The 25,552-nt window shown below is 41.0% G+C and overlaps 1 protein-coding gene across 4 annotated transcripts; it reads left to right on the top strand.

Moving 5' to 3' along the window:
* The first annotated feature begins 1,710 nt into the window (after positions 1 to 1,710).
* cers6 (ceramide synthase 6) lies at positions 1,711 to 23,819 on the top strand. 4 transcript variants are annotated; one of them, XM_064975966.1, is made up of 11 exons: positions 1,711 to 2,019; positions 3,931 to 4,036; positions 4,928 to 5,058; positions 10,130 to 10,187; positions 13,275 to 13,325; positions 13,464 to 13,556; positions 17,465 to 17,593; positions 17,997 to 18,103; positions 21,922 to 22,078; positions 22,524 to 22,547; positions 22,783 to 23,819. In XM_064975966.1, the coding sequence occupies exons 1-11, from the start codon at positions 1,850 to 1,852 to the stop codon at positions 22,948 to 22,950; spliced, it is 1,194 nt and encodes a 397-aa protein (XP_064832038.1). In that variant the 5' UTR covers positions 1,711 to 1,849; the 3' UTR covers positions 22,951 to 23,819. The 4 variants fall into 4 exon arrangements, with proteins under 4 accessions (XP_064832038.1, XP_064832039.1, XP_064832040.1 ...); XM_064975967.1 differs by lacking the exon at positions 13,275 to 13,325; XM_064975968.1 differs by lacking the exon at positions 4,928 to 5,058 and having other exon boundaries at positions 1,931 to 2,019.
* The last annotated feature ends 1,733 nt before the right edge of the window (positions 23,820 to 25,552 follow it).

Raw genomic sequence — 25,552 nt, forward strand, 5'->3', positions numbered from 1 at the left:
CAATGAATGTGGCCCTTTATTTTGTATATTACGTTGTACCCTGGATGATAAAAGTTGCTACGAAGTATCACACAGCGCAAAAAAACCCAACATCCACTAGATGGCAATATTACACCTTCAATCATATACCAACATTTGTGAGGCCCTACAATACATAATGCCTATGAGGTGTCTCTTGGTGAAAGTACATTACTGATTACAACAATATAAAAAGGTGTCCTTTTATTAAATTAATACATTCACATTCTGTATTTACACAAATCTATTAATTTCTAATCTATTGTGGAAAGATTCGTCTGCCTAGGCTACAATTACGTGAGACTAGTTCTGGGTAAACCGAGATTAATTAATTAATGCTATGATTTCCTCGACAAAAACATTATACAGCAACTCTTCTGCTATGAGTGTGCTGGTAAGTAGGGTGGCATGATTGACTAAGTATTCATGTTGATACAGTGCGTTTTCCATGTATTTATTTTTTGCTTTCAATGGCTATGGGACATTTGTCTAACCAAAATGTGTCAGGAACAGTCAGGACAGGAAGTCGGGAACATATTATTCAATGAGTATTTCAGACTAACAACAATATAATCGTATTATTCTGCATTCTATTGAGGAGAAAAAATATCAACAGTCAATGTACACTCAGCCTATTCCATAAATTAAGCTAAAATCATAATTTAAGAGACATTGTTATTGCCATACACCACTTATGCGTGAATACCTTTGTATAGTGACTGCATGTGTGACATTTCAATGCACCAATCACTTGCGGAGGAGTAAGATGCCTGATTCATTCTACTTCCCTACACTGGAAAGAGCGAGGGAGAAAATAGACCAGTGTGTTGTGAACAACAGCGTGAGCAACAACAGTGGATCGGAGGTTCGCATCATAATAAAAGTCCGTCATTGAAACTGACGCAAACGGATACAAATAATGGAATCATGCCACAAGTTTGGAATGTTGTTAAATAAATTCAACAAAAGACAATTATTAGTTCATTTTAAAAATCAGTTGATTGCACTGTGGATGTATTTGAATTCAGAATTGCATTGGAGGCATACTTAAATGTACAGCCTAACCTATGGGTTGTGCACCCATTAAATGGGGTATCAGCCTACTCAGTGACACTCACAGAACACAGCAATGGAGAGTTTACACAAATATTAGCCTCTTAGCTCTTATTGCCGGACTTTGATTGTGGGAAATCACCTCTCCATTCGGTCTATTGTGTGCATGTATACTGGACATTAATATTGCTCTGTACAGCCTAACCTATGGATTGTACTTCCATGAAATGCGGTACCAGCCTACTCAGTGACACTCACAGAGCACAACCATGTGGAATTTACTAAGATACTAATACTGTATCTGCTAATACTGTATTCACTATTTTAATATGTTGGTAACCCTCGAAGCAGGTGTTTGAAGGATATATTGGCACGTGCGTTGTTCGTCTCGGGCCAGCAAACCATGCCAATATATCCTCCAAACACCGGCATTGAGGGTTACCAACATATTCGGGTTACGAGGGTTACCAACATAAACATTCCATGTTTAGCATTATCTTGCCCAATTGTGGCATTGATTCCACTATTTTTACCTGTTTCATGTTTCAATAGATGACTTTTATTTTGAAGGCAACCCGCTTTCACTATTGTTGCTCACACTAATGTCGTTCACGACACACACGTGGGTAATAGACGGGCGGCGCGTACACTGATCCCATCTCACTAAAAACCTGGGAAGATCGAGCGTGAGACTGCTGCAACTACGCAATAGGCCATTGATATCGCATTCATTTCTGGTCCATTGGTAAAGTGGACAACGCGTACACAATACAAGGAAATGGCTGGTATTTTGGCATGGTTTTGGAACGAGAGATTTTGGCTCCCTCACAATGTAACCTGGGCTGACTTAAAAAACACAGATGAGGCAACCTTCCCGCAAGCCGAGGATTTGTATGTGGCTTGTCCTTTAGCCTTCTGCATCTTTATGATTCGACTGGTTTTCGAAAGGTGGGTGCATTCAGAAGTGATAACCTTTATATTGGTATAACTGGAAATGATGTTGGATTCGTTTAATTGACATGTAGCCTAAAGAAAGCCTGTTTTAAAAAACATTGTCTCGGGTAGGCTAATGAAGCATGTATCGCTCACACTGAATTTCTAGACAATGACATGCACATGATGCGATGTATCAAGGTAACATTGTAACGTTCGCTTCTCTATAGGCCTGCCTGTTACATTGTAACAACGCTTCTTCTGTATATTAATAATATGTCAGAGCAAAAGAGCTGCATTTGGATATTAATTGTTTTCTCCATAATAAGATGCATGCTGGCCTTGCATCCAAGTTGCAAGTTGCAGCTGTCAATAGGAGGCAAGGACATTATTCGAGTCATGCTCGTATAATGTAGCCTACTATTGACCTTGCAAGGGTCTGTGCTGCCTATGTCTTGATGGTGATCAGTGTTGAGCTTCGTGTTATTGTTGTAAGCCTGCCTATCCCATTTGTACATAGCCTACCAGGCTAAGTGTTGACGCTAGACCGGTACACCACTCAGACACATGGGATGCTCTGTACAATATAGACCACATACATCAGCAGGAAACAGACAGATCCCCTCAGCAGTGTCTCAACATTGCCTAATACTACACTCTTTATATCGGCTCATCATGATATAGCATGTAGGTGTCTGATTTAGATGTGTGTGCATTCGTCAGTAGGCGACAGTTGAACTATATTTTAGTGTAGGCTACATACATGTCACTGATTGGCTGCAGTCACCGCCACCACCGTAACACCTCACGAGCCAGCCCACCACTCCTGTAATCATTCACAATGGAACTTTTTCTTGGAAATATGTGTGCTGTATAGGTCTTCATGGGACAGTTGAGAGGCTTGTTGTTAAATGTAAATGTCTTTGATTACGGATGATATGACCTAATAAAATATGGTCGCTCTAATAGGCCAAACAAAATAGTGAAGACTGTGGTTCCTGCTGTGAAGTGTTTCTAGACCGAGATGTTTGCTTTTTAGTGGTAGATTATACACGCAGCTTGCTTATGCCTATACAAGCATCACATGTACTATTATCAGACAAGGGTATCTATGATACTATTTGCTAAAACAATGTGTAGTAGTACTGGATTAGTGTCCATTGAATCTGCCAACAACTGCTGTTGCTCTTATGTTCCCTCTCACTGAAGACAACACTACCTCTGTCAATAGCAGCTAGGATTCTAAATGACATTTATACTGAGTCAGTGTTCACAATTCACTTTTAAGGCAGGCTTTAACCGATGAGCTTTTTCACGTTGTGAGGCATAACGTTTACCTCATGAATGGTCTGTTTTTGGCTGGTCAGATTTTCTGATTGCTGACAACACACTTCATTTGCAGAGTAAGGACTTTTTATGAATAGACCACTACACTGCTAATATCTCTCTCTCACTCTCTATCTCTCACTCTCTATCTCTTGTTGTCTGTCTCTCTCAGCTGTCTGAACATGGACATTTTATCTTGATCTTGGCGTACACTTTCGGCAGTTTAATCTTCCATAACCCTTTGTCCATTAATGACTGTTAGTCAATCATATAGCTCCATGATGTCATCTTTCATTTATACAGTTGTCAAATTTAGCCAAATTGTTATATTGTGAATAGCTGACGATGCACACTGACATAATAATTCAGCACTTCACACATTGTACTTCTAGTTGGATAAGATTTTTAAGCATTAAGATTTATTTTTAACAACCTGTTGTCAATATTGTCAATGTGTCTGCCACGATTGTCCCCATTTACCACCAGCAAAAAAACAACACTTTTCTGAGTAATAACAATTAGTTGATGATGATGATGATGATGATGATACAGTACCCACTGTGAGAATATTCTGATATTGTTTTTTTAAATTCTTTGTAGGTTTATTGCCAGACCATGTGCCTTGGGTCTCAAGATACAAGCCAATGGACCACAGAAAGCCCAGCCCAATGCCATTTTGGAGAAGGTGTTCACTGCTATCACCAAGGTAAATAAAATAACAAATAGTTCCTGTGTTTCCATCTTTTGTTTGCATTTTTTAGTGCTGATAACATACTGCATATTAAAATCTGTCTCTTGGCTAAAGGCATTGGATTCAGTTTGAGTCTAGAAAGCCAGACATCATGTTTGAAAGTATTTGTGCCTCGTTCTATTGATGCACCATGGTTATTATTAGCTCAGAAAGAGATGAAGATCCTTTAACAAATGCTCAGATTCACATACTGAGAAACTTGGCAGACTACCTCCACACAAGGTAGACATCCTCAGTCATTGTGCATCCTCAGAGATGGAAACGAAGGTGTGTCTTCTCAGCTTCTTTCCAGGGGATCACAGTTTCACTTAGTGATGGGGGGGGGAAACCGATAGTTACGTATGGGGATATTATTTTTGACTATGTATCATATCGTTTTGATAATACCTCAATATTATTTTTTGCGCTAGTTGGCTGTACCTGCACCAAAACTCCACTATATTTCCTTCATAGCTTGTTCTTCATCTTCTTTTTAAATAAGGAGCCAATTTGTTTTCGGCACTTTTATTCCCATGCCTGATCAAGACTTGTTTTCTCATGACTCTCTCTTTTCCCTCTGCAGCAGACATATGGTGAGCAATATGTTTGGAACACCGAATCGCAATAAAATCATAGTATCGAATCGCAATACATATCGTATCGGCACCTAAGTATTGTGATAATGTCGTATTGTGAGGTCCCTGGCAATTCCCCAGCCCTAGTTTCACTACCCCATAGTGCATCATGCTGATGAAATGTTGAGACGTTGATTGCCTTTTGATTTCAGCGAATATCAAGACTGTTTGAACTTCAGACAATAATGACGGCCTTGTTAACAGTCAGGTGTCTGGATCATGTGTTTCCTAGCACCCAGATGAGAAGAGGTTGGAGGGCCTGTCCAAACAGCTGGACTGGGATGTGCGGACCATCCAGCGCTGGTTCCGACAGCGCAGGAACCAGGAGAAGCCCAGCACGTTGGCTCGCTTTTGTGAGAGCATGTAAGAGGTCTCGACAGCTTCAGAATGCCACGTATTATCACTAATATAAACCCATACAGTCTGTGACAAAGTATTTGCCATTTTCTCATTTTCTCTACTTCTGCATATTTTTGATACCGAATGTAATCAGATCTTCAACCAAAAAAGGATTGCAGTGTTTGGTTTTCGCCAGGCATAATGGGACCTATGTTGTCCAAATACAGGAAGCGTTTGGTTGCAGTCATTGCAGCTAAAGGTGGCACAACCAGTTATTGAGTGTACGGGGGCAATTTGTTTTTCACACAGGGGAATTGTTTTTTGGGAGTTGAAGATCGGATAACATTCAGTATCTAAAATAGAGCAAATCAGAAAGGGTGCCAATACCTTTTTTTACAGCACAGTATGTGCACATTTGTTCAGTGGAAACAGATTTAAGGGGTTGGATACCTAGAGTTTCCTGTCTGGAGGGATATCTACTAGATGAACAAGCCTGTCAGATTGGGCTCATGCCTGACACCAGTGTAGCCAGGCTGGCAGTGGGAGAAGCAGCGAGGCACAGAGTGGGTCTCTGATGCCCTGGGGCTGCTCACTCAAGGAGCTCACTGTTAAAGGGACTCACTGCTTTGACAATTGGCACAGTCATTATTTGATCTTCAAAGAGAAATATCAAATTCAGTTTGTCAGAGTGAAAACACCATGATTCAGTTACTTTGGTGGAATAACAAAAGAAAGACGTCTCACGAAAGCATAGCCTCTATGTAACTAGAGCAAATCTGTTTTCTCAATATTTCCTGCTAAAATTAAATCAAGGAAGCCCCTACATTTGAAATATATGCAGTGTTGTGTCTGTCGGCAGAGTGGAGTGGACAGACTCAGAATGGATTGGACGCCTGATTGGTTTCTCTGTTGTCTCAGTAGCTTGCAATTCCCTAAACTGAACCAGCCACATTCATCTCAGCAGCAATCCTACTGTAATTAGTGCCTTGTATACAGCTGTTTGGGTTTGATAGGACACTTCAGGATGGCCAAAGGTGAGGCCACTGTTCCCTTTTTCATTATGCTAACAAAGAGAGATCCATTTAGAATGGAGACAGCAGAGTTCTTTATTTTGCAGATAGTTATATCGGGTCTGTCTGGTCCCCAGTCCCCAGTGGGGCAAGGGCTTTGTTTTAGACCACAGTTCTGGTTGTCTGAACCGATCTGCCTCCATCCCTCCATGGTCCTCAGTGGTTCAATTCTGTCAAGAGGGGGAAAAAAACAAAGGTAGTAGATTATAATCCGCTGAGGTATAAAAGACAAAGCTCATATTTGTGTTTTGTGAGATGGAATGTCAGGAACGTCCTAATACAGACATTTTGAGGGACATAAATATTTGCCTTAATTTGTGACAATGTTTATGGTAAAGCAGCGAGGAACAATGTGACAACTCACTCTGCAGCTTTCTGCTCTATGTTGACCACCGAACACAATGGAACCGGGCCGTGATTGATAACGTCTAAGCGTATCGTCATGTTTTAAAACGACAGGACCATGTACCATCTGGTATGCGGTCACCATCAAAAACGATATTTAGAGAAAGTAGTTGTGAGTCATAGTAATTGTACATAAATGGCACCAGGCCCGGTCCTGACCGTGGTGCCGCCCTAGGGGAGACAAATTGCCGTGTAGAATATAGTGTCAGACTATTTGAATAGAGATCATGCATGATTTTTCTTTTTTCAAGTATCTGTCTCATAACATTTCCATGAGAATCATCTCCAGTTTTGTAGGCTTCAGAAAAACCACATAGGCTATGACTCTTTCTACTATAGGCTACATGATTTATGTTAACTTGAGCATTGTTGGAGCGCTGCATCTCTCCAACAGTACCCTGGAGAGGCACACTGGGCATGGACAAGATACATATTTTGCACCCCTGACTTTGGCAAAGTAGGCACTGCTTATCATGGGGTGGCATCAGAGGTCACCTAAATAGCCCATGTGATATACTGTATATACGTTTGAATTGCTTTTGGGTGGAATTATGTGAGGTGCGTCTTGGTCAGTTTAGCTTTCTAATGGTAGGGTTCTGCCCTGAATAGCACACTCTTTTACAGTGTTTGACTAACCAGTTGCCAAGCAACCATCTTCTTGACCTATCATTAGGTAAATGAGTCCACCTCATTTGTTTTTACAATTACTCAAGCAGCGCAGAGAGCAAAATAACTTGTGGCTTGATTATTTGAATTCCATGAATGACAGCTTTTCTTCTCATTCAAATGTAAAAATATGTTCCGTTTGTAACCAGAGCACAGGTAAGGTCTCTATGTACTGTGATCACTGACATTTGATGCGTCAGAAAAAGGACTTGACATGGATTTACTGTAGTGTATTAATCATTACATAGGCTACCATGTTGTGTTTTCTGTCTTTGGCTGTTAAAAAGACTTACAAGAAGTAAGGCCAGCTAAAGCTACCCACACTAAAACCACCTGGATGTAAGCAAAACTCCCAGTGTCACAGCATGATCAGCATTTGTAAAAATTCCCCCTCTGAGGCCAGTCAGTGACAGAGTATGTGAGCGGAGCTTGCCCAATTTGACTGGAGCGTGGAGCGAAATCCCCGAAGGCTGGCGCGTCGGCCTTCTTGCCCGTTCCAATTTAGCTCCAGTAGTGCTCACTTCACGAGCTCAGGGCGTGCCCGGCCCAGCATGCGTCTGTAGTCTCCTTGTGTGCTGCTATAGCCACTTGCTTTAGCTACTGTCATGGAGTTCGCTAAATATTTTCATAGAGAAACTGATAAAACACACAAGTGCAAAATCAAGGTGACTTAAAAAGACGAGGAGCAAGAGAGGGCGTGCGGTGATGTAGTGTCCACAACTAAAGAATCATTGTGGAATCTGAAAAAAACAAATATCCGAAAGCATGATATGTACTCACTACGTGCACATGCCTACAGAAAGGAATGAGATGGGTAGCTAATTAAGTGTGTCATGGTAGCAAAGTATTTATAAACAAAAAATCTGATCTCTTAAAAGTTTCCTTCACTTATGTTATATTATCTATACAATAGGCCATAATTGATTTTGGCCCAATAGGCCTGGCATATTCCAACTTTCAAGGAGCTCTCTGTTTTCATTGGGTTATTTTTGTAGAAAAACCTTTAGGCCTACCTATAGAATAAAATATATACATTACAACTCTGCATCCAAAAAAAGGTGTTTAGGGTATTCTTTGCTGCTGACCTGCTCTCCAAACACTATCACATGAGCCTGAAGCTACAGACTCTGGCCAAATTTGTGTTTCTAAAAATGTATTCAAAGGCACCGTAGACTCATTTAATTTGTATTTTATTCCAAGTAAGTCACAGCCCATTTGTGCAATTTATAGACTATAATGATTTAATATAACAAAATGTTGTTTAAATGCTGAGGGCTTAATGTCCCTAACTCCCTACCAGCCTAGTGTGTCACTCGCAAATGCTTCACAATGTTTTACTTTGTAGGGTACAACCTCAAAATAATATAGCCTAAATAAATAATTTTCGTTCCTTCTTAGGAACGAAATGTGTTTATATGCTGTTTAATATGACATGTAGCCTATTTGAAATGATAAGCGCTTCTTACATTCATCTTTTCATGTTTATTAAAATACTTTTCATTCAAGTCACATGGTTTGGTTCCAATACTTCAAAACCAAATTGTAGATCCAGGTAGTCACAAAAATCGATGGGTGTTGGTTAAATAGTGATTTTTAATGAAAGGGGTGAATTTGGAGATGCAGATTTTTTTTTTCCCCTGTGATCTCTGAACATATTTTTTTTTTGCGCAATGAGCGGGATTCCCGGCCCGTCAACTCTGCTCACATACTCTGAGTCAGTGACTATTCGGTTCATACAACATCCCTGTCGCATCATGCTAGTCAGAGTTGGAACTTCCTGTCTCTGATACATGATGAGTATTCCTGTGTGCTGCTGTGACTGTGTGAAACCAGAGTACACCTGCAGCTGACAGGCTGTTTCACCCGTGAGAGGCCATATTAATGGCAAGACTCAGTCTTGAATTATTGATGCAATTTGTCATCGTTACGGACCAGAAAAAAAGAATCAGTCTTAGTCAAGTGTTTCTTTAAATAATTCATTTTTTTGTGAGAAAAATAAAAAAGAATCTCATTACGAAACCCGTCTTGTAATCTGACAAGGACGTGTGTTAGTTATTGGCTAGCTCTCAGCTCGTTCTCAGTGCAGTAATTAGTTGATTGTTTTGGGCTGTGCAGCAACAGCGTGGCTTTGATCTCTGAAGTGTCAACTGGAAATGTCTCCGTCTCTGCTCTGCCTGAGAGCTGTAGAAGCCCACGATCACAGGAGACCCTATCCTATTCCATCAATTTGCAGCAGTCGTGGGTACGTGCTGGCTTATGTAAGACCAGAGGTTGGGACTGGGAGTGCCTGCCTCCCTCTGCCATGCAGCAGTGCGGTGGCGTCCGGGCTCCAGTGGAAGTGACTCACCCTGGAATGCAGACTCTGGGATGTGAGAGCCCTGGCTCTCCGGCCACTTCTCTGACAGGCTAGCAGGTCTCAGGACAGGCTAGCGTGTACTGTAACATAGTTCTAGAATATAACCTAGTCTCTGCCACTGGTTGAATTCACCCTTGGTATTCTTCTGTTGGGTTGAAAACTGAGTAGCTGATCAAGATGACGCGCGTGTCCACAGGCCTTTCCTTTCCGAAAGCTATTTTCATTTCCTTCTGTGACTTTTGAAAATGATTTAGAATATGATACGTCTACTGTGTTCACCACTAATTGGTCTAAGAAGTAAAAGCTCTGTATATGAAAACCATCAGTGACTCAGTGCTTACAATGAAAGGAACTGTAGTCCGATGAATAGGGGAAAATAAGAGACTGTTTGTTAAGACGTGCAAGTGCGACTTGAGTGCTGTGTGCTGTCACGGTATTGAACAAAGAGCCTGGACAGATGGCGGCTTTCTTGGCTGTCCTTGGATTGACCTCCCTCACAGGAGCTCAAACATGGCCTCTCGTTGACATTCCACAGAGGATGCATCCAAACCCATAATTGTGTTACTGACTGATGCTCTATCCTTTGTTTTCTTCACAGGTGGAGATTTACATTTTACCTCTATATATTTACCTACGGAGTGCGTTTCCTTAAAAAGGTGAGTGGGCTACTTCCCAAAATCATTTCATTGATGAATGCCGACATCTTTGTTCAGCACTTTCCATATTGAGGACACGTTCTTCAAAGAGGAGCTATAACAGATCCTTGCACTCAAGGATGTGTGGATGAGGTTAGATTTGATGCACCGTGCTGTGCAAGAAGTACCAACTGAAAAATAATGCCTCTCTCAAGTACTCCAACCAGTGATCACTGGTAAATAATTGATATATTTGCTCTCTGCACAGTATTTATTATGCAGATATTAGTGTCTGTGAGCACATTATCAGTTGAGAAACTAGTCCCTGTCAACTACCACCTTCAGTCTAATGCTGTTGTTACTCTATGTTGATATATAGAGGAAATAATTGGAAATCACATCCTCATTACTCTCTGAGGGTATCACTTGTCTTTTCATGTGTCTGTCTGACTCTGTGCTATTGTGTAATGTACTGAGGCCAGAAGACTATTGAGTGTCTATAGTAATTGAATGCTGCTGATGCTGCCATTAATTTAGAATAATGATTAAGGGTGAATAAGAGACGTTGCTGCGATGAGATTGTCTCATTGCAACAGCTTGCATGACGAAGCACTTTGTGGAATGAGTTCATTCCCTTCAGCTGAGCCTAGTGAGTCTCCCGGAGGGTATTAATAGCACAGGTCTACAGGGGAGGAGATGCAAACTCAACTGACTTCCCTATAAGTCGCCGTTTCTGTTTGATATAAGTCTCAGTGTGACGCAAAACTCGCCAGAACGGCTGTATATACAGTACCAGTCAAACGTTTGGACACATTTACTCATTCAAGGGTTTTCCTTTATCTTTACTATTTTCTACATTGTATAATAATAGTGAACACATCAAAACTATTAAATAAAACATTTGGAATAACCCAAAAAGTATTATATATTTAATATTTGAGATTCTTCAAACTAGCCACCCTTTGCCTTAATGACAGCTTTGCACACTCTTAGCATTCTCTCAACCAGCTTCATGAGGTAGCCAGCTGGAAAGCTTTTTCAACAGTCTTGAAGGAGTTCCCACATATGCTGAGCACTTGTTGGCTGCTTTTCCTTCACTCTGCGGTCCAACTCATCCCAAACCATCTCAATTAGGTTGAGGTTGTGTGATTGTGGAGGCCAGGTCATTTGAAGCAACACTCCATCACTCTCGTTCTTGGTCAAATAGCCCTTACACAGCCTGGTGGTGTGTTTTGGGTCATTTGTCCTGTTGAAAAACGAATGATAGTCCCACTAAGCACAAACCAGATGGGATGGCGTATCGCTGTAGAATGCTGTGGTAGCCATGCTGGTTAAGTGTGCCTTAAATTCTAAATAAATCACAAGTGTCACCAGAAAAGCACCCCCACACCATCACATCTCCTCTTCCATGCTTCACGGTGGGAACCACACATGCAGTGATCATCCGTTCACATACTCTGCGTCTCAAAAAGACACTGACCAAAGGACAGATTTCCACAGTCTAATGTCCATTGCTCATGTTTCTTGGCCCAAGCAACTCTATTCTTCTTATTGGTGTCCTTTAGTAGTGGTTTCTTTGCAGCAATTTGATCATGAAGGCCTCATTCACGCAGTCTCCTCTGAACAGTTGATGTTGAGATGTCTGTTACTTGAACTCTGTGAAGCATTTATTTGGGCTGCAATCTGAGGTGCAGTTAAATGCAGATTTCTGAAGCTGGTAACTCTAATGAACTTATCATCTGCAGCAGAGGTAACTCTGGGCCTTCCTTTCCTGTTGCGGTCCTTATGAGAGCCAGTTTCATCATAGCGCTTGATGGTTTTTGCGACTGCACTTGAAGAAACTTTCAAAGTTCTTGACATTTTCCAGATTTACCTGACCCTCATGTCTTAAAGTACTGATGGACTGTCGTTTCTCTTTGCTTATTTGAGCTGTTCTTGCCATAATATGGACTTGGTATTTTACCAAATAGGGCTATCTTGTGTATACCAAACCTACCTTGTCACATCAGAACTGACTCAAATGCCTTTTAACAAGGCACACCTCTTAATTGAAATGCATTCCAGGTAACTACCTCATGATGCTGGTTGAGAGAATGCCAAGAGTGTGCAATGTTGTCATCAAGGCAAAGGGAGGCTACTTTGAAGAATCTCAAATATAAAATATATTTTGATTTGTTTAAAAAAAATAGGTTACTACATGATTCCATATGTGTTTTTTAATAGTTTTAATGTCTTCACTGTTATTCTACAATGTAGAAAATAGTACAAAATAAAGAAAAACCCTTGAATGAGTATCTGTGTCCAAACTATTGACTGGTACTGTGCATGATGACAGAACATTGCTAAATGATGCACAAAAATGATATAACATTCAACATGGGTGAACCTTTCCTTCAAGTCTCTGTCTTACCAAGGTGAACCTTTAACTGTGTCCTAGCCCTTATCATCTCTCCTAAACTCAAAGTTGATATAGTATGGGTGATGATTGAGTGACGACTCTGTAATGTAGCTCAGTTAGCTTACTGGTCCTATTCTGTATTTCTTTCCACCAGACAACTCTTGCTATGTTCCACCCTAATGTAAGAGTGCGCGTCAACTAAAGCGGAGTTAGCATTTGTAAGTAGGTTACATTTTGTTATGGTCAGGAATCATCTCTCGTTGAAGGCAAACATCTCCTGTGAGAGATAATGATGATAAGCAGCTCATTACCCTGCCTCTGTAGTCTAGGTCCCTCTTGTGGCAAGACATAAGACAGTCTTAACCACATCCCACAGGTCTCTAGAGCATTCATCATGTGGCCTGGGACCAGAATGAACATTCGCAGTCGTCCCCAGGCTAACGCACCTGCGATTTACTTTGCACTACTAGCATACAGCAAACGCTTGCTTTGATTCAATTAAGTTTCCCTTTGATGAAAATGCAATCTGACACGGCTACGGTCCCAAGGTTATTGATGTGCTGGATCTTCATCAAACATTTAGTGTTGAGCCAGAGGCAGCATAGCATTCAGGTGTCGGGATCAATAGCACTTTATGAATGTAAATCCACTTTTAATTTGGGAACGGCATAACGGCACATTAATATTCTGTCCGTGTGTCGTCTCTGTAGACCACATGGCTATGGAACACAAGAGAGTGCTGGTATAACTACCCTTATCAGGTAAATCTCCCATGTTTTCTCTGTTTTTCCATTTGTGCTAAGCGACTTCTTCGCACCTGTAACAGTTATTGTATTTGAAAGGGCTGTTATGCCTAGGTTTGATATAGCTTTTGTGATCTCTGTGTGTCTGTTTCACAGCCACTGACGGTGGACATCCACTATTACTATATACTGGAGCTGTCGTTCTACCTGTCCCTGCTCTTCTCCCAGTTCACAGATATCAGGAGGAAGGTGAGGATACCAGTTAAGTCAATACATTAATAGGAATGGTATATTTGACTGTTTGTTTATCACATTGCTTCCTCCATAGATATGTGTGCATATGCTTTAACAGCCATTTCCTTTCAACCAAGGTAATTATGTTAATAATAATAATAATGCCAAATAAAATGAATAATAGTTATCTTTAACAATGAAGACAATATTAAGTCAAGGAAAAGACTTCACAACTGGTTTTAGAACATTCAGACACCAAAATGTGTTTATTCTCCATTATAATCCTTTCTGATGTGCACCTCCAGCTTTGATTTACACAGTAGTAATTTCGGAGGGAAGTGCTAATTAATGTTTGTCTGCACTTGCATTCAGGCCTCCTCCGATTTTTCTGTTCCATGACTTAGCTCTATTTAATCTATGTCCCTGGAAGTGGTGCATTTGCCTTGATGTGGTCTAGTCTCTGTTCTGTGAAATCACAGGTCTCTGAGAGGAGGAGATGGATTAGCATTTGCTCCAAACTTTTATGAGTAGAATTTTCTGCCAGCCATTCTAAATTGTTTTCCCCTCATTTGTTTTGGAGTGAGTCCTATTTTAGTATTCAGTTCCTAGAATCTGCCAATTTTCATCACATTTCTCCTTTATTTTTTTAATTTTAGTATAATGTTTGTTGTTTTAGCCACTGATCAAAACTGTCATTAAAAATGTAAAAGATTAAATGTTTCATATTGAATACGAATGGTTTCATGTTGCTGTTGATATCAGCGTTGTGTTTTAGCCCTGGTTTATCTGAAGTGATTTTGTTAGTAGCTCATGGTGGTTATATCACCTTTGTAGCCTAGCTTCCCTCTCCACTTCATCCTGAACGATGGTTAAACACTAATTGAGGGTCAAATAAACAGCTGGGATGACATCAGGCCCAGTTTGCTCACTCAGGCTTAATCGCCAGACTAAAGATCAATAATCCATGGAGCACGTGCGCACAGCCACTATGGAAGAGAGTGCTGCAGAATTGCTGAATATGCAGACAGACATATATCTGTTCACATATTTAAGACACTCACGTACACTGCATATACCAAACATTCGGAACACCTTCCTAGTATCCCCTTCTGCCGCCCTAAGAACAGACTAATTCATCTGGGGCTTGGGCTCTACAAGGTGTTGAAAGTGTTCCACAGTTGTGTCAAGTTGGCTAGATGTCCTTTGGGTGGTTGACCATTCTTGATACACACGGGAAACTGTTGAGCGTGGTAAAACCCAGCAACGTTGCAGTTCTTGACACGAACCGATACGCCTGGCACCTACTGCCATACCCCGTTCAAAGGCACTTTGTCTTTTGTCTTGCCATTCACCCTCTGAAAGGCACACTTACACAATCCATTTCTCAATTGTCTCAAGCCTTCATCTACACTGATTTTGAAGTGGATTTATCAAATGACTTCAATAAGGGATCATAACTTTTTACCTGGATTCACCTGGTCAGTCTATGTCATGGGAATAGTTTTTAATGTTTTGTATAGTCCGTGTATACTCTTTCTAACACATCGCATACTCAAGCTGTAATACTTATTTTACAGGTCAGGGCTCCTCCATGTTTGAGCTGTCAATATTGTCTCTGCTTACGTTTTCTTTTCAATGAGCTATGCTATGCTATCTTCTTTAACACTGTCGAGAGGTGTCAAGAACAAAGGTTACAATGTGCGGGGGGCGGGGGAGGGGGGGTAATTGAAAACACAGCATGTGTATAAGCTTTACAATTTGAATCATCAATCAACCTTTTCAGTATTTTTCCAAATCAAATCAGCATCAACAGCCATTCGTTTACATTTTAACACGTATCATTGTTTATGGAGTTGCTACCTTGGCCCATGGTCTTTTCCAGACTTCTTGTTGTTCACAGAATGCCAATTTGCATGCCTCCCACCCCAGACATGTGCCTGACTCTTCCTCCTCTCTCTGCCCCACCCCGTCCTCTCCACAGCACACCTAACACTCAATCAATCGCAAACTCACAGCTGTCCCATGATGCCATAGTATTTATGCCCTCACCTCTCATCTCCGTGTTGACTGTTGGCATGTTGTCTGTTTTTGTTTCTCCTTCCAGTTTTTTCATGCACAAAACCACGCATTGAGGAGGTCCTCTGCACCCCCTGCCAATTCCAGTATGTTCCCTGCACTCTATTTTTGCCATGCTTCCATTCTGCATTTCACACCACTGCTCCTCTTCCTCATCCTCCTGCGCTGGGCCAGTTGCTCTGCTGTTGTCCTGCTGTACTGATTCCCTTCAACCTCGTGGTGGACAAGGGAGGCTCTCCCATGTCATCCACATCCTCCCACAGCCTCACTCATCATGACATTGCAACCAGGCTAGCTTGAAATAGATTAGACTGATCTAAACAGGCTGATCTAGACTGACTAAAGGCAACTTTTTCGTTGTAGTACATATAGTCTCCCCTCTATTTTAGTACTTTTTCGTCTAGACGTGATTCTCACACTCAATGTGTCCGTCTGAAGTACAGTGCTGTGAACAAGTATTTGCTCCCTTTCTGATTTTCTCTACTTTTGCATATTTTTGATACTGAACGCTGTCCGATCTTCAACCAAAACCTAATATTAGATAAAGGGAACCTGAGTGCACAAATAACACAACAGTTACATACTGACTTCATTTATTTCATGAACAAAGTTATGCAACACCCAATGCCCCTGTGTGAAAAAAGTAATTGCCTGGTTTTCGCCAGGCATAATGGGACCCATGTCGCCCAACAAGTTATACTTTTCACTCATCTGTCCATTGAACATTCCTCCAAGAGTCTTAATGATCATCCAGGTGCTTTTTTGCAATTTTTTAGTCAACATTTTTGTATGAGATGGTTCCCATTATGCCTGGTGAAAACCAAACACTGCATTCCACAGTAAGAAACTCATACCAACGGTCAAGCATTGTGATTGTTTTAGGATGCTTTGCTGCCTCAGGACCTGGACGACTTGCCTTGTAATAGAAGGAATCATGAATTATGCTCTGTATCAGAGAATTCTACAGGAGAATGTCAGGCCATCCGTCTGTGAGCTGGAGCTGAAACGCAGCTGGGTCATGCAGCAAGACAATGATCCAAAACACACAAGCAAGTCTACATGAAAATGTTTAAAAAGTCAATGTCCAGACCTAATCCCAATTGAGATGATGTGGCAGGACTTAAAACGAGCAGTTCATGCTTGACAAGCCACAAATGTCGCTGAGTTAAAGCAGTTCTGCATTGAAGAGTGGGCCAATATTCCTCCACAGCGATGTGAGGGACTGATCAACAACTACAGGAAGCGTTTGGTTGGAGTCATGCAGCTAAAGGTGGCACAACCAGTTATTGAGTGTTAGGGGGCATTTACTTTTTTTACACAGGGGCATTGGGTGTTGCATAACTTTTAAATAAATATGTATAGATTGTCTTTGTTATTTGTAAACTCAGGTTCCCTTTATCTAATATTAGGTTTTGGTTGAAGATCTGATAACATTCGGTATCAAAAATATGCACAAATTGAAGAAATCTGAAAGGGGGCAAATACTTTTTCATGGCATGTGGATGAGAAATGAGATTGAGTCCTGCATTCAGAGAAACAACAGCATTGTTGACACAAATCAAAAGCAGACGGGAGGGAAGTTGAATTGCACAGCATATGTCCTGATTAGTGTGCAGCCAGAAAGTGTACAAGGTGCTGAGGAGTCCACTTACCCCTGTGAGCACAAGGAATACAGCTGCAGTCATACTCTCTGCATGACGCAGAGGATTTCATAAAACCCATATGCTCTACAAGTCCCCTTGCTATGAGTCCACATGGTGAAGAGCTGTGAATGCTTTCTCTCTCTGCCATTGTGTGACATGACTATGACGCGTGTGTGTGTGTCATCGTCCCCCCCCCCCCCACAGGACTTCCTGATCATGTTTCTGCACCACCTGGCGACAATCACCCTCATCACCTTCTCCTACGTCAACAACATGGCTAGAGTGGGCACGCTGGTCATGTGTCTCCACGACGCCGCCGACGTCCTGATGGAGGTGAGTAGAGACACGGGACTCGTTCAGCGAGGCACAGCGTTGTGGAACGTTCAGATGGAAATATGTTTTGTAGAACAAACATGTCATTTCTTTTCAATACTTTTCTGTCTGCCGCGTTCCAAAACGTTTGGCTACTAAACGTGGCCCTGAAGTGTGTTCTTCACACCCCATGGACATGGGGGAGGCCCCTGTGGTCTTTTGTGGACGTTTTAGAATCGCACAGTAGCTATCGGGGGAAATCGGCCATCTGTAGATTTTAACTATGTACTGCTAAAAAAAATGATTTCGTGTGTATAAAAAAAGATACGGTGGATGATAAAAAGCAATGTTTGTTTTTGTATTGTGTGTTATGCCGTTTGTAATCATTTTTCATGTGAACATGCATCTGTGACGTCTGTTTCAGGTTGCCAAAATGGCCAACTATGCCAAGTGCCAGAGACTTTGCAACCTCCTGTTTGTCATGTTTGCCATGGTCTTCATCAGCTCCAGGTTGGGTGTCTATCCTGTCTGGTAAGGATGCTTTGTCTTTGCATTGAGTGGATGCATCCCAAATGGCACCCTATTCCCTATTAGACACTGGTCAAAAGTAGTGCACTATGTTGGGAATAGGGTGTCTTTTGGGACGCTGAATGGCGTCATTATGAAAAAATACAGCTCAATTGAAATGATGGGGTCGAGTGTCTGTGTGCGGTCAGTTAACACATCACTTTTTCTGAGAATGTTTGTTTATATGCATCTTATCTGTCTCCGTGTGCAGGAGGCATGAATGTACTGTAGATCTCAGAATACTGACACTCCAAATAGGCTTTGCAATTTTTCCATGAAGGTTTTCATTTTATACAGGTCTTGGTGAGTTTTGTTGCTTTGTAGTAGTTACTGTGGATACTACAGTGACAATATGGACATACAGTGCCTTTGGGAAAGTATTCAGACCTCTTGACTTTTTCCACATTTTGTTACGTTACAGCCTTGTTCTAAAATTGAATAAATAGTTTTATTTCCTCATCAATCTACACACAATGCCTCATAATGACAAAGCAAAAAACGTTTTTTAGAACATTTTCCTAATTCAATTTTTTTTAATAAACATTACATTTCCATAAGTATTCAGGCCCTTTACTCAGTACTTTGTTGAAGTAATTTTGGCAGCGATTACAGCATCAAGTCTTGGGTATGACGCTACAAGCTTGGCACACCTGTATTTGGGAAGTTTCACCCATTCTTCTCTGCAGATCCTCTCATGCTTGGTCATGTTGCATGGGGAGCGTCGCTGCACAGCTATTTTCAGGTCTCTCCAGAGATGTTTGCTCGTGTTCAAGTCCGGGCTCTAGCTGGGCCACTCAAGGACATTCAGAGACTTGTCCCGAAGCCACTCCTGCGTTGTCTTAGCTGTGTGCCTAGGGCCATTGCCCTGTTGGAAGGTGAACCTTCGCCCCAGTCTGAGTCTGGAGCGCTCTGGAGTAGGTTTTCATCAAGGATCTCTCTGTACTTTTCTCCGTTCATCTTTCCCTCGATGCTGACTAGTCTCCCAGTCCCTGCCACTGAAAAACATCCCCACAGCATGATGCTGCCACCACCATGCTTCACCATAGGGATGGTGCCAGGTTTCCTCCAGACGTGGCACTTGGCATTCAGACCAAAGAGACCGAGTCTTTAGGTGCCTTTTGGCAAACTCCAGGTGGGCTGTCATGTGCCTTTTACTGAGGGGTAGCTTCCGTCTGGCCACTCTACCATAAAGGCATGATTGGTGGTGCTCAAGAGATGGTTGTCCTTCTGGAAGATTCTCCCATCTCCACAGAGGAACTCTGGAGCTCTATCAGAGTGACCATCGGGTTCTTGGACCAAGGCCCTTCTCCCCCGATTGCTCAGTTTGGCCGAGCGGCCAGCTCTAGGAAGAGTCATGGTGGTTCCAAACATATTCCATTTAAGAATGGAGGCCACTAATGTTCTTGGATACCTTCTTCAATGCTGCAGAAATGTTTCGGTACCCTTCCCCAGATCTGTGCCTCGACACAATCCTGTCTCTGAGCTCTACAGACAATTCCTTCAACCTCATGGCTTGTTTTTTTGCTTTGACATGCACTGTCAACTGTGGGACCTTTATAAAGACAGGTGTGTGCCTTTCCAAATCATGTCCAGTCAATTGAATTTACCACAGGTGGACTCCAATCAAGTTGTAGAAACATCTCAAGGATGATCAATGGAAACAGGATGCACCTGAGCTCAATTTTCGAGTCTCATAGCAAAGGGTCTGAATACTTTTGTAAATAAGGTATTTTTATTTTTAATACATTTGCAAAAAAATCTGAACTTGTCTCCGCTTTGTCAGTATGGGGTATTGTGTGTAGATTGCTGAGATTTCTATTTATTTAATCTATTTTAGAATAAGGCTGTAACGTAACAAAATGTGGAAAAAGTCAACTTTCTGAAAGCACTGTATCTTCTCCAGTAAAAAGAGAGCGGATACAAAATGAGAGATGGGACATTATTTTTAGATCAATTATTGGAGTCTAAAATGACACATTTTCATTTACGTGTCGAAAACATCATTTTACTTCCTCTTGATGTTTTTATGGTCTGTGTCTTTTGGTATCAATACCAGCTGGTTTTGCATTTTCATATTGGACTTCCAATTAGATGGATGAATTTGTATTGTACTGGGATGTTTTTGATGTCATCAGTGACGGGACATCCTACCTTGAGAGAGAGAAGCAGTAGAAAACCAGTCATAGTCCTTGAATAACGTGCTCACCATCTTACTGTGTGATGTTCTTGTCACACTCGCAACAGTAACGTCGATGTAAGAAGGCAAAAGGGACATGATTTACTATCCTGCTCTGAGATGATACCCCCAAAACATTATCACCCTAAAAATATATTTCCTTTGAGACCACACTCGAGGATAGAGCTGTTGATAACCAGGTCCAAATGACAAATGACTCTCTCTTCTGGAGATATTAAACCATAAACCTCTACTGTGCAGTGCTCTCGCTGTCGAAAGGTTTCTTTTGAATTGTGCAAGTAAATCCTTTAGAAATGTCTTATTCAGTGATTTCCTCTTCTTTTTTCCCCTCCTTGTCATGTGGGTTATACAGTATATCACAGTGCAGGCAGAGTGCAGCACAACGGCCAGAAAGCTGTTGCCATGGCTTCAGTATCAGCAGGATTCATACCATGTAGAATTTTTGGTCCAGCAATATCTCTACCTTACCTGAAATAGCTCAATCATATCAAGCAATACTTTGTGTGCTACCTTACTAATTTGGTGTACAGCGCATTCGGGAAGTATTCAGACCCCTTGACTTTTTCCAAATTTTGCTACGTTACAGCCTTATTCTAAAAATGCATTAAATAAATCCTCATCGATCTACTCACAATACCCCTTAACGACAAATGGAAAACAGGCTATGAGACTCAAAATTTAGCTCCGGTGCATCCTGTTTCTATAGATCATCCCTGAGATGTTTCTACAACTTGGTTGGAGTCCACCTGTGGTACATTCAATTGATTGGACATGATTTGGAAAGGCACACACCTGTCTATATAAGGTCCCACAGTTGACAGTGCATGTCAGAGCAAAAACCAAGCCATCGGTCATTATGGGATGGATTTGTGTGTGGATTGAGGAGAATTTTATTTTAATGTTATTTTCATCCATTTTAGAAGTCATGGGGTCTGAATACTTTCCAAATGCACTGTATGTATTCCATCGGACACGTGAATGAAGGGCTTCACACGTTCACAGTATATTACAGATTGGCTTCATAAAGTAAATGCACATTCTCTGCTAGAACCCTTTCCACACAGTGTAGCAGTGAGAAGGTTACAGTTCTGTCTGTATGTGCCGGGTGATGATTACCCTTGGCTGTTATGAGTGTGTGTGTCTGTGATGTGGAGGATTGAGAGTGGCTAGGGGCTGAAGGCTCTGAGCGTTAGCGTCTTATGTTGTCCCTGAGGGTCTCTCTCAGCCACCTGCCTATTCCTCCACCCTACCTTTTTTTAGAGCACCAATAACACTTGAATTCTCTTCTGTTCACATAGCATTCTAAAGGCTGTCTCTTTACACAAATGATTTGGTGACAGCTGCCTCAGGTTTCCTGACGTGTACTTCAGTTGACAGGTTTTTGTTGATGTCAAAGAGGGAGATGCATATTAAAATCCAAGTCTATTACCCAATTCCCAATAGAGATATTGTCTCCAGGAATAAATTAATCAACTCATTACTACATCCTGTAGCTATGAGCTACACTGAATACTGAATGTGTCTTTTGTGTGGATCACTTATCAAATAAATTGCCTAACCCCCCCCCCCCCCCTTTCTCTGGTAGGATTTTAAACACTACCTTGTTTGAGAGCTGGGAGATCGTGGGGCCATACCCCTCCTGGTGGGTGTTCAACTTGCTGCTGATCCTGCTGCAGTTCCTGCACTCCTTCTGGTCCTACCTCATAGTGAAGATAGCCTGCCGAGCCATCTCTAGAGGAAAGGTGAGAGACAAGTCAGAGGTCCCTCCTCTCGGACCTTCTCCTCCAATGGCTTTTAAGAAAGAGACGAGAAGAGAGGACGTGAGGAGTCAAGGACATGCAATTAAGTTTCTCCCTCAGGTCACATTGTTAGGTGTCCCAAATGGCACTCTAGTCCCTATGTAGTGCACTACTTTTGACCAGTAGGGTGGAATTTGGGAGGCAGACATTGTCATACAGTAATGTTTTGCGAGAGGACCATCTTTACGTAGTTAAAGTAATTCTCATTACACATAGAATTTAGTACTACCCTGTTACTTTTTGTAATTGTAGATGCAAAGCATTGGGAAACTCCTCACCCTCAAGCTGTAATGTACTGTACCACAGGAGCTAATCACTAAACTGTTTTGTTGTCAATAGCCTTCATTGATTTTACTTTTCTATCCCTCATGCTAACCTTTCCACCAAGGTGGGGAAATGGAATCCTTTACATGTAAGTAGTAGAATAGAAAGTGAAGAAATGTATTTGTGTATTATTGTCACATGCTATCTCACTAACAAATCACAAATCACAATTTCAGATTCTGACCCACAAGCCATCCCTTTTTGTTTTTGACGTTTTCATCTTATTTGTAAAATGGGGAAACCAATAGCAATGGTTGTACTTCCTCTGTCATGACATAAGATTGTATATGAGCTGTTCTGACAGCCCCTGCAATTCTCCGCAGGTGTCGAAAGACGACCGCAGTGACATTGAATCCAGCTCTGACGAGGACAACGGTCCTCCGCCCGCTCCTGTTCAGAAGCACTACAACAGCACCACCAATGGGACCAATAAAGCCCACGGGACCAACGGGTACTTGTCAGCAGGGGCCCCGTGTCCAGACGAACACTGACTGCCACTATGAGACATTTATAAGCACTGGAGCAAAGCTGCAAACACCATTCATAGATACTACATGTGTGCGACATGAACAACATTGCCTGTCTGGTACTGGAAGTACTTAATAGAAATCTGTGAATGCAGTTCCGTTTTCTGTTTGATTATTTCCATGTTTCCCATCTCATTTTATTCTCTTTCTCTATATTTGCATCAAACTGCACTCAATGAAATATCAAAGCACTCCTGTTGGTACAGCCCACTCTCTGTTTAGCCAATGAATGAAAGCATTCCACTATTATGGTGAAAGCATGCTGTTTTAAAAGTAGTCTTGACTGGCATACTGGGGGGTGGTTAATTATGTTAGTGTCTTTGTTCTTTTTTTTATGGATATGTTGACAATAATTTGAAAACATGTCTCAACTACTTTGTCAGTGTTAAGGTTACTTAATTATGGACCAATCCATAATGCTTATCAGTCCACTATTCCATCAACATTACAGTATGAGTCTTTTTCACTGGCAAAATGCTAAACACCTGGATTTGCTTTCAATGCTGCAATACCAACACATGCCAAAACTGTGACTGAATTTGTTTTGCTCACAAAGGAATAGTAATGTGGTCCCACAATGCATTATGGGAAATACAAACATTCTCCTTCCATAAGCTGTAAATGAGATGTCAGTAAAATAATAATGTATGTGTGTGTAAAAATAGGGCCATGCTATATTTTAAATTAAAGCATTTTGTTATAAGTATTCTACAATATTTCTGGTAAGTATTTTTATTAAATGTTCATGGCCCTCTTGGAAGACCGATATAAGGTATTAAGCGATGACTCAATTATAACCCATGACGATATTAAAGATTGCAAGTCAGAAAGTATGTTTGTCGATCTGATTCATTTCTATTAGCAGATAGTGTACATAATTATCCTTGTGACAAGCAACTAAGTAATATTGGTAGATTACATTGACTATGAATGTAAAAATATTTTTAAAAATCTACCTCTTGAAACTTTGATAACCACTCAAGGTTAAGTGGATAATGAATTGCATCTCATAAATTAATCATGACTGAATCCTTGTCATTAATATTCATTCAACAATACTTCTGGTACAATACCATTGTTTAAAAAAGAAATGTGTCATTCATCTTACTCAATCCTACTAGATAGTGTAGTGTATATTCAACTTTAAAGTAGCATTTGTTTTTTTCAGAGAAATAGCTCTTCAGGTGGCATTTCTCTATTGACAAAAATGAATTATCCAAGGACACATGCATAGACTAGGAAGTGTGTTATGTAAGTCTAATGCAGTATCATCTTTATGCTGAGCATTGTGGCAATGTAATTACCACCGTCTCTTGATGTGATGCGATTACATAATACTTTATTGGCAGTATTATAAACGCCTGGGTTTACTCTGCCTGCGAGAAAGGGAACGTTTTGAAGAGGTGAGGGACTGTACGTTATTTACACTGAACAAAAATATAAACGCAACATGTAAAGTATTGGTCCCATGTTTCATGAGCTGAAAAATCCCATAAATGTTCAATACGCACAAAAAAAATCGTATTTCTCTCAAATGTTGTGCACACATTTGTTTACACCCAACCAACCTCACAACAGCAGACCACGTCTATGGTGTCATGCGGTCGAGCGGGTGGCTGATGTGAACATAGTGCCCCGTGGTGGCGGTGGGGTCATGGTACGGGCAGGCATAAACTAAGTACTGTTAATGAATAAAATATGAGAAATGAGATCAAGTTATTACATGCGTTTAATATGTTTCTTACAGTACAACGAACACCATTGCATTTTAACGATGGCAATTAGAATGCACAAAAGTACGGTGACGAGCTCCCGAGGCCCATTGACATTGAGAGACTCATTTTTTAAAAAGGTATCTGTAAACCAACAGATGCATATCTGTTCTCCCAGTCATGTGAAATCCATAGATTAGGGCCTCATTTATTTCATTTCAATTGACTGATTTCCTAGCATGAACTGTAACTCAGGAAAATCAATTAAATAGTAGCATGTTGCGTTTATATTTTTGTTCATTATATGAGGGATACATGGTGAAAATCGGACTTCTTTGAAATGAAAATGGATGGCCCTCCCTTCCTCATATATTTTTACACGCTTCTAAAATAAAATAACAATTAAAACATAAAGTGGATAGCAGAGAACATGCCTACAATTTACCCTCACTCTTAAGACAGACCAGAGCCATAGATATGCAGTTTCAAAATTAACAAACAAAATAGGTATGTGTAGCTCACCACATGACCTTCAAACCAGACTGGCCAACTCCTGTTTCTAAAAGTCAATTCAAAGGCACTATAGCCTAATAACGCATTTTTTTTGTTTTTGTATTATTTAATTAAAAGTAATAACATTTTTATTTCATTTTATACAGCCTACATGCAAAATGTATAGGCCAGCCTGTAGCATGTCACAAATTATTTTTGTATTTTACAATATCCATCTTATCTCATCGCTGCAACTACCCAATGAGCTCGTGAGGAAAATCGAGTTAAGCGTCCTCCAAATCATGACGCAAACCACACTTATTAACACCCACCCGCATAACCTGGAAGCCAACCGCACCAAT

The sequence above is a fragment of the Oncorhynchus masou genome, chromosome 10, assembly GCF_036934945.1.
Source record: "Oncorhynchus masou masou isolate Uvic2021 chromosome 10, UVic_Omas_1.1, whole genome shotgun sequence".
NCBI classification, from domain to species: Eukaryota; Metazoa; Chordata; class Actinopteri; order Salmoniformes; family Salmonidae; genus Oncorhynchus; species Oncorhynchus masou.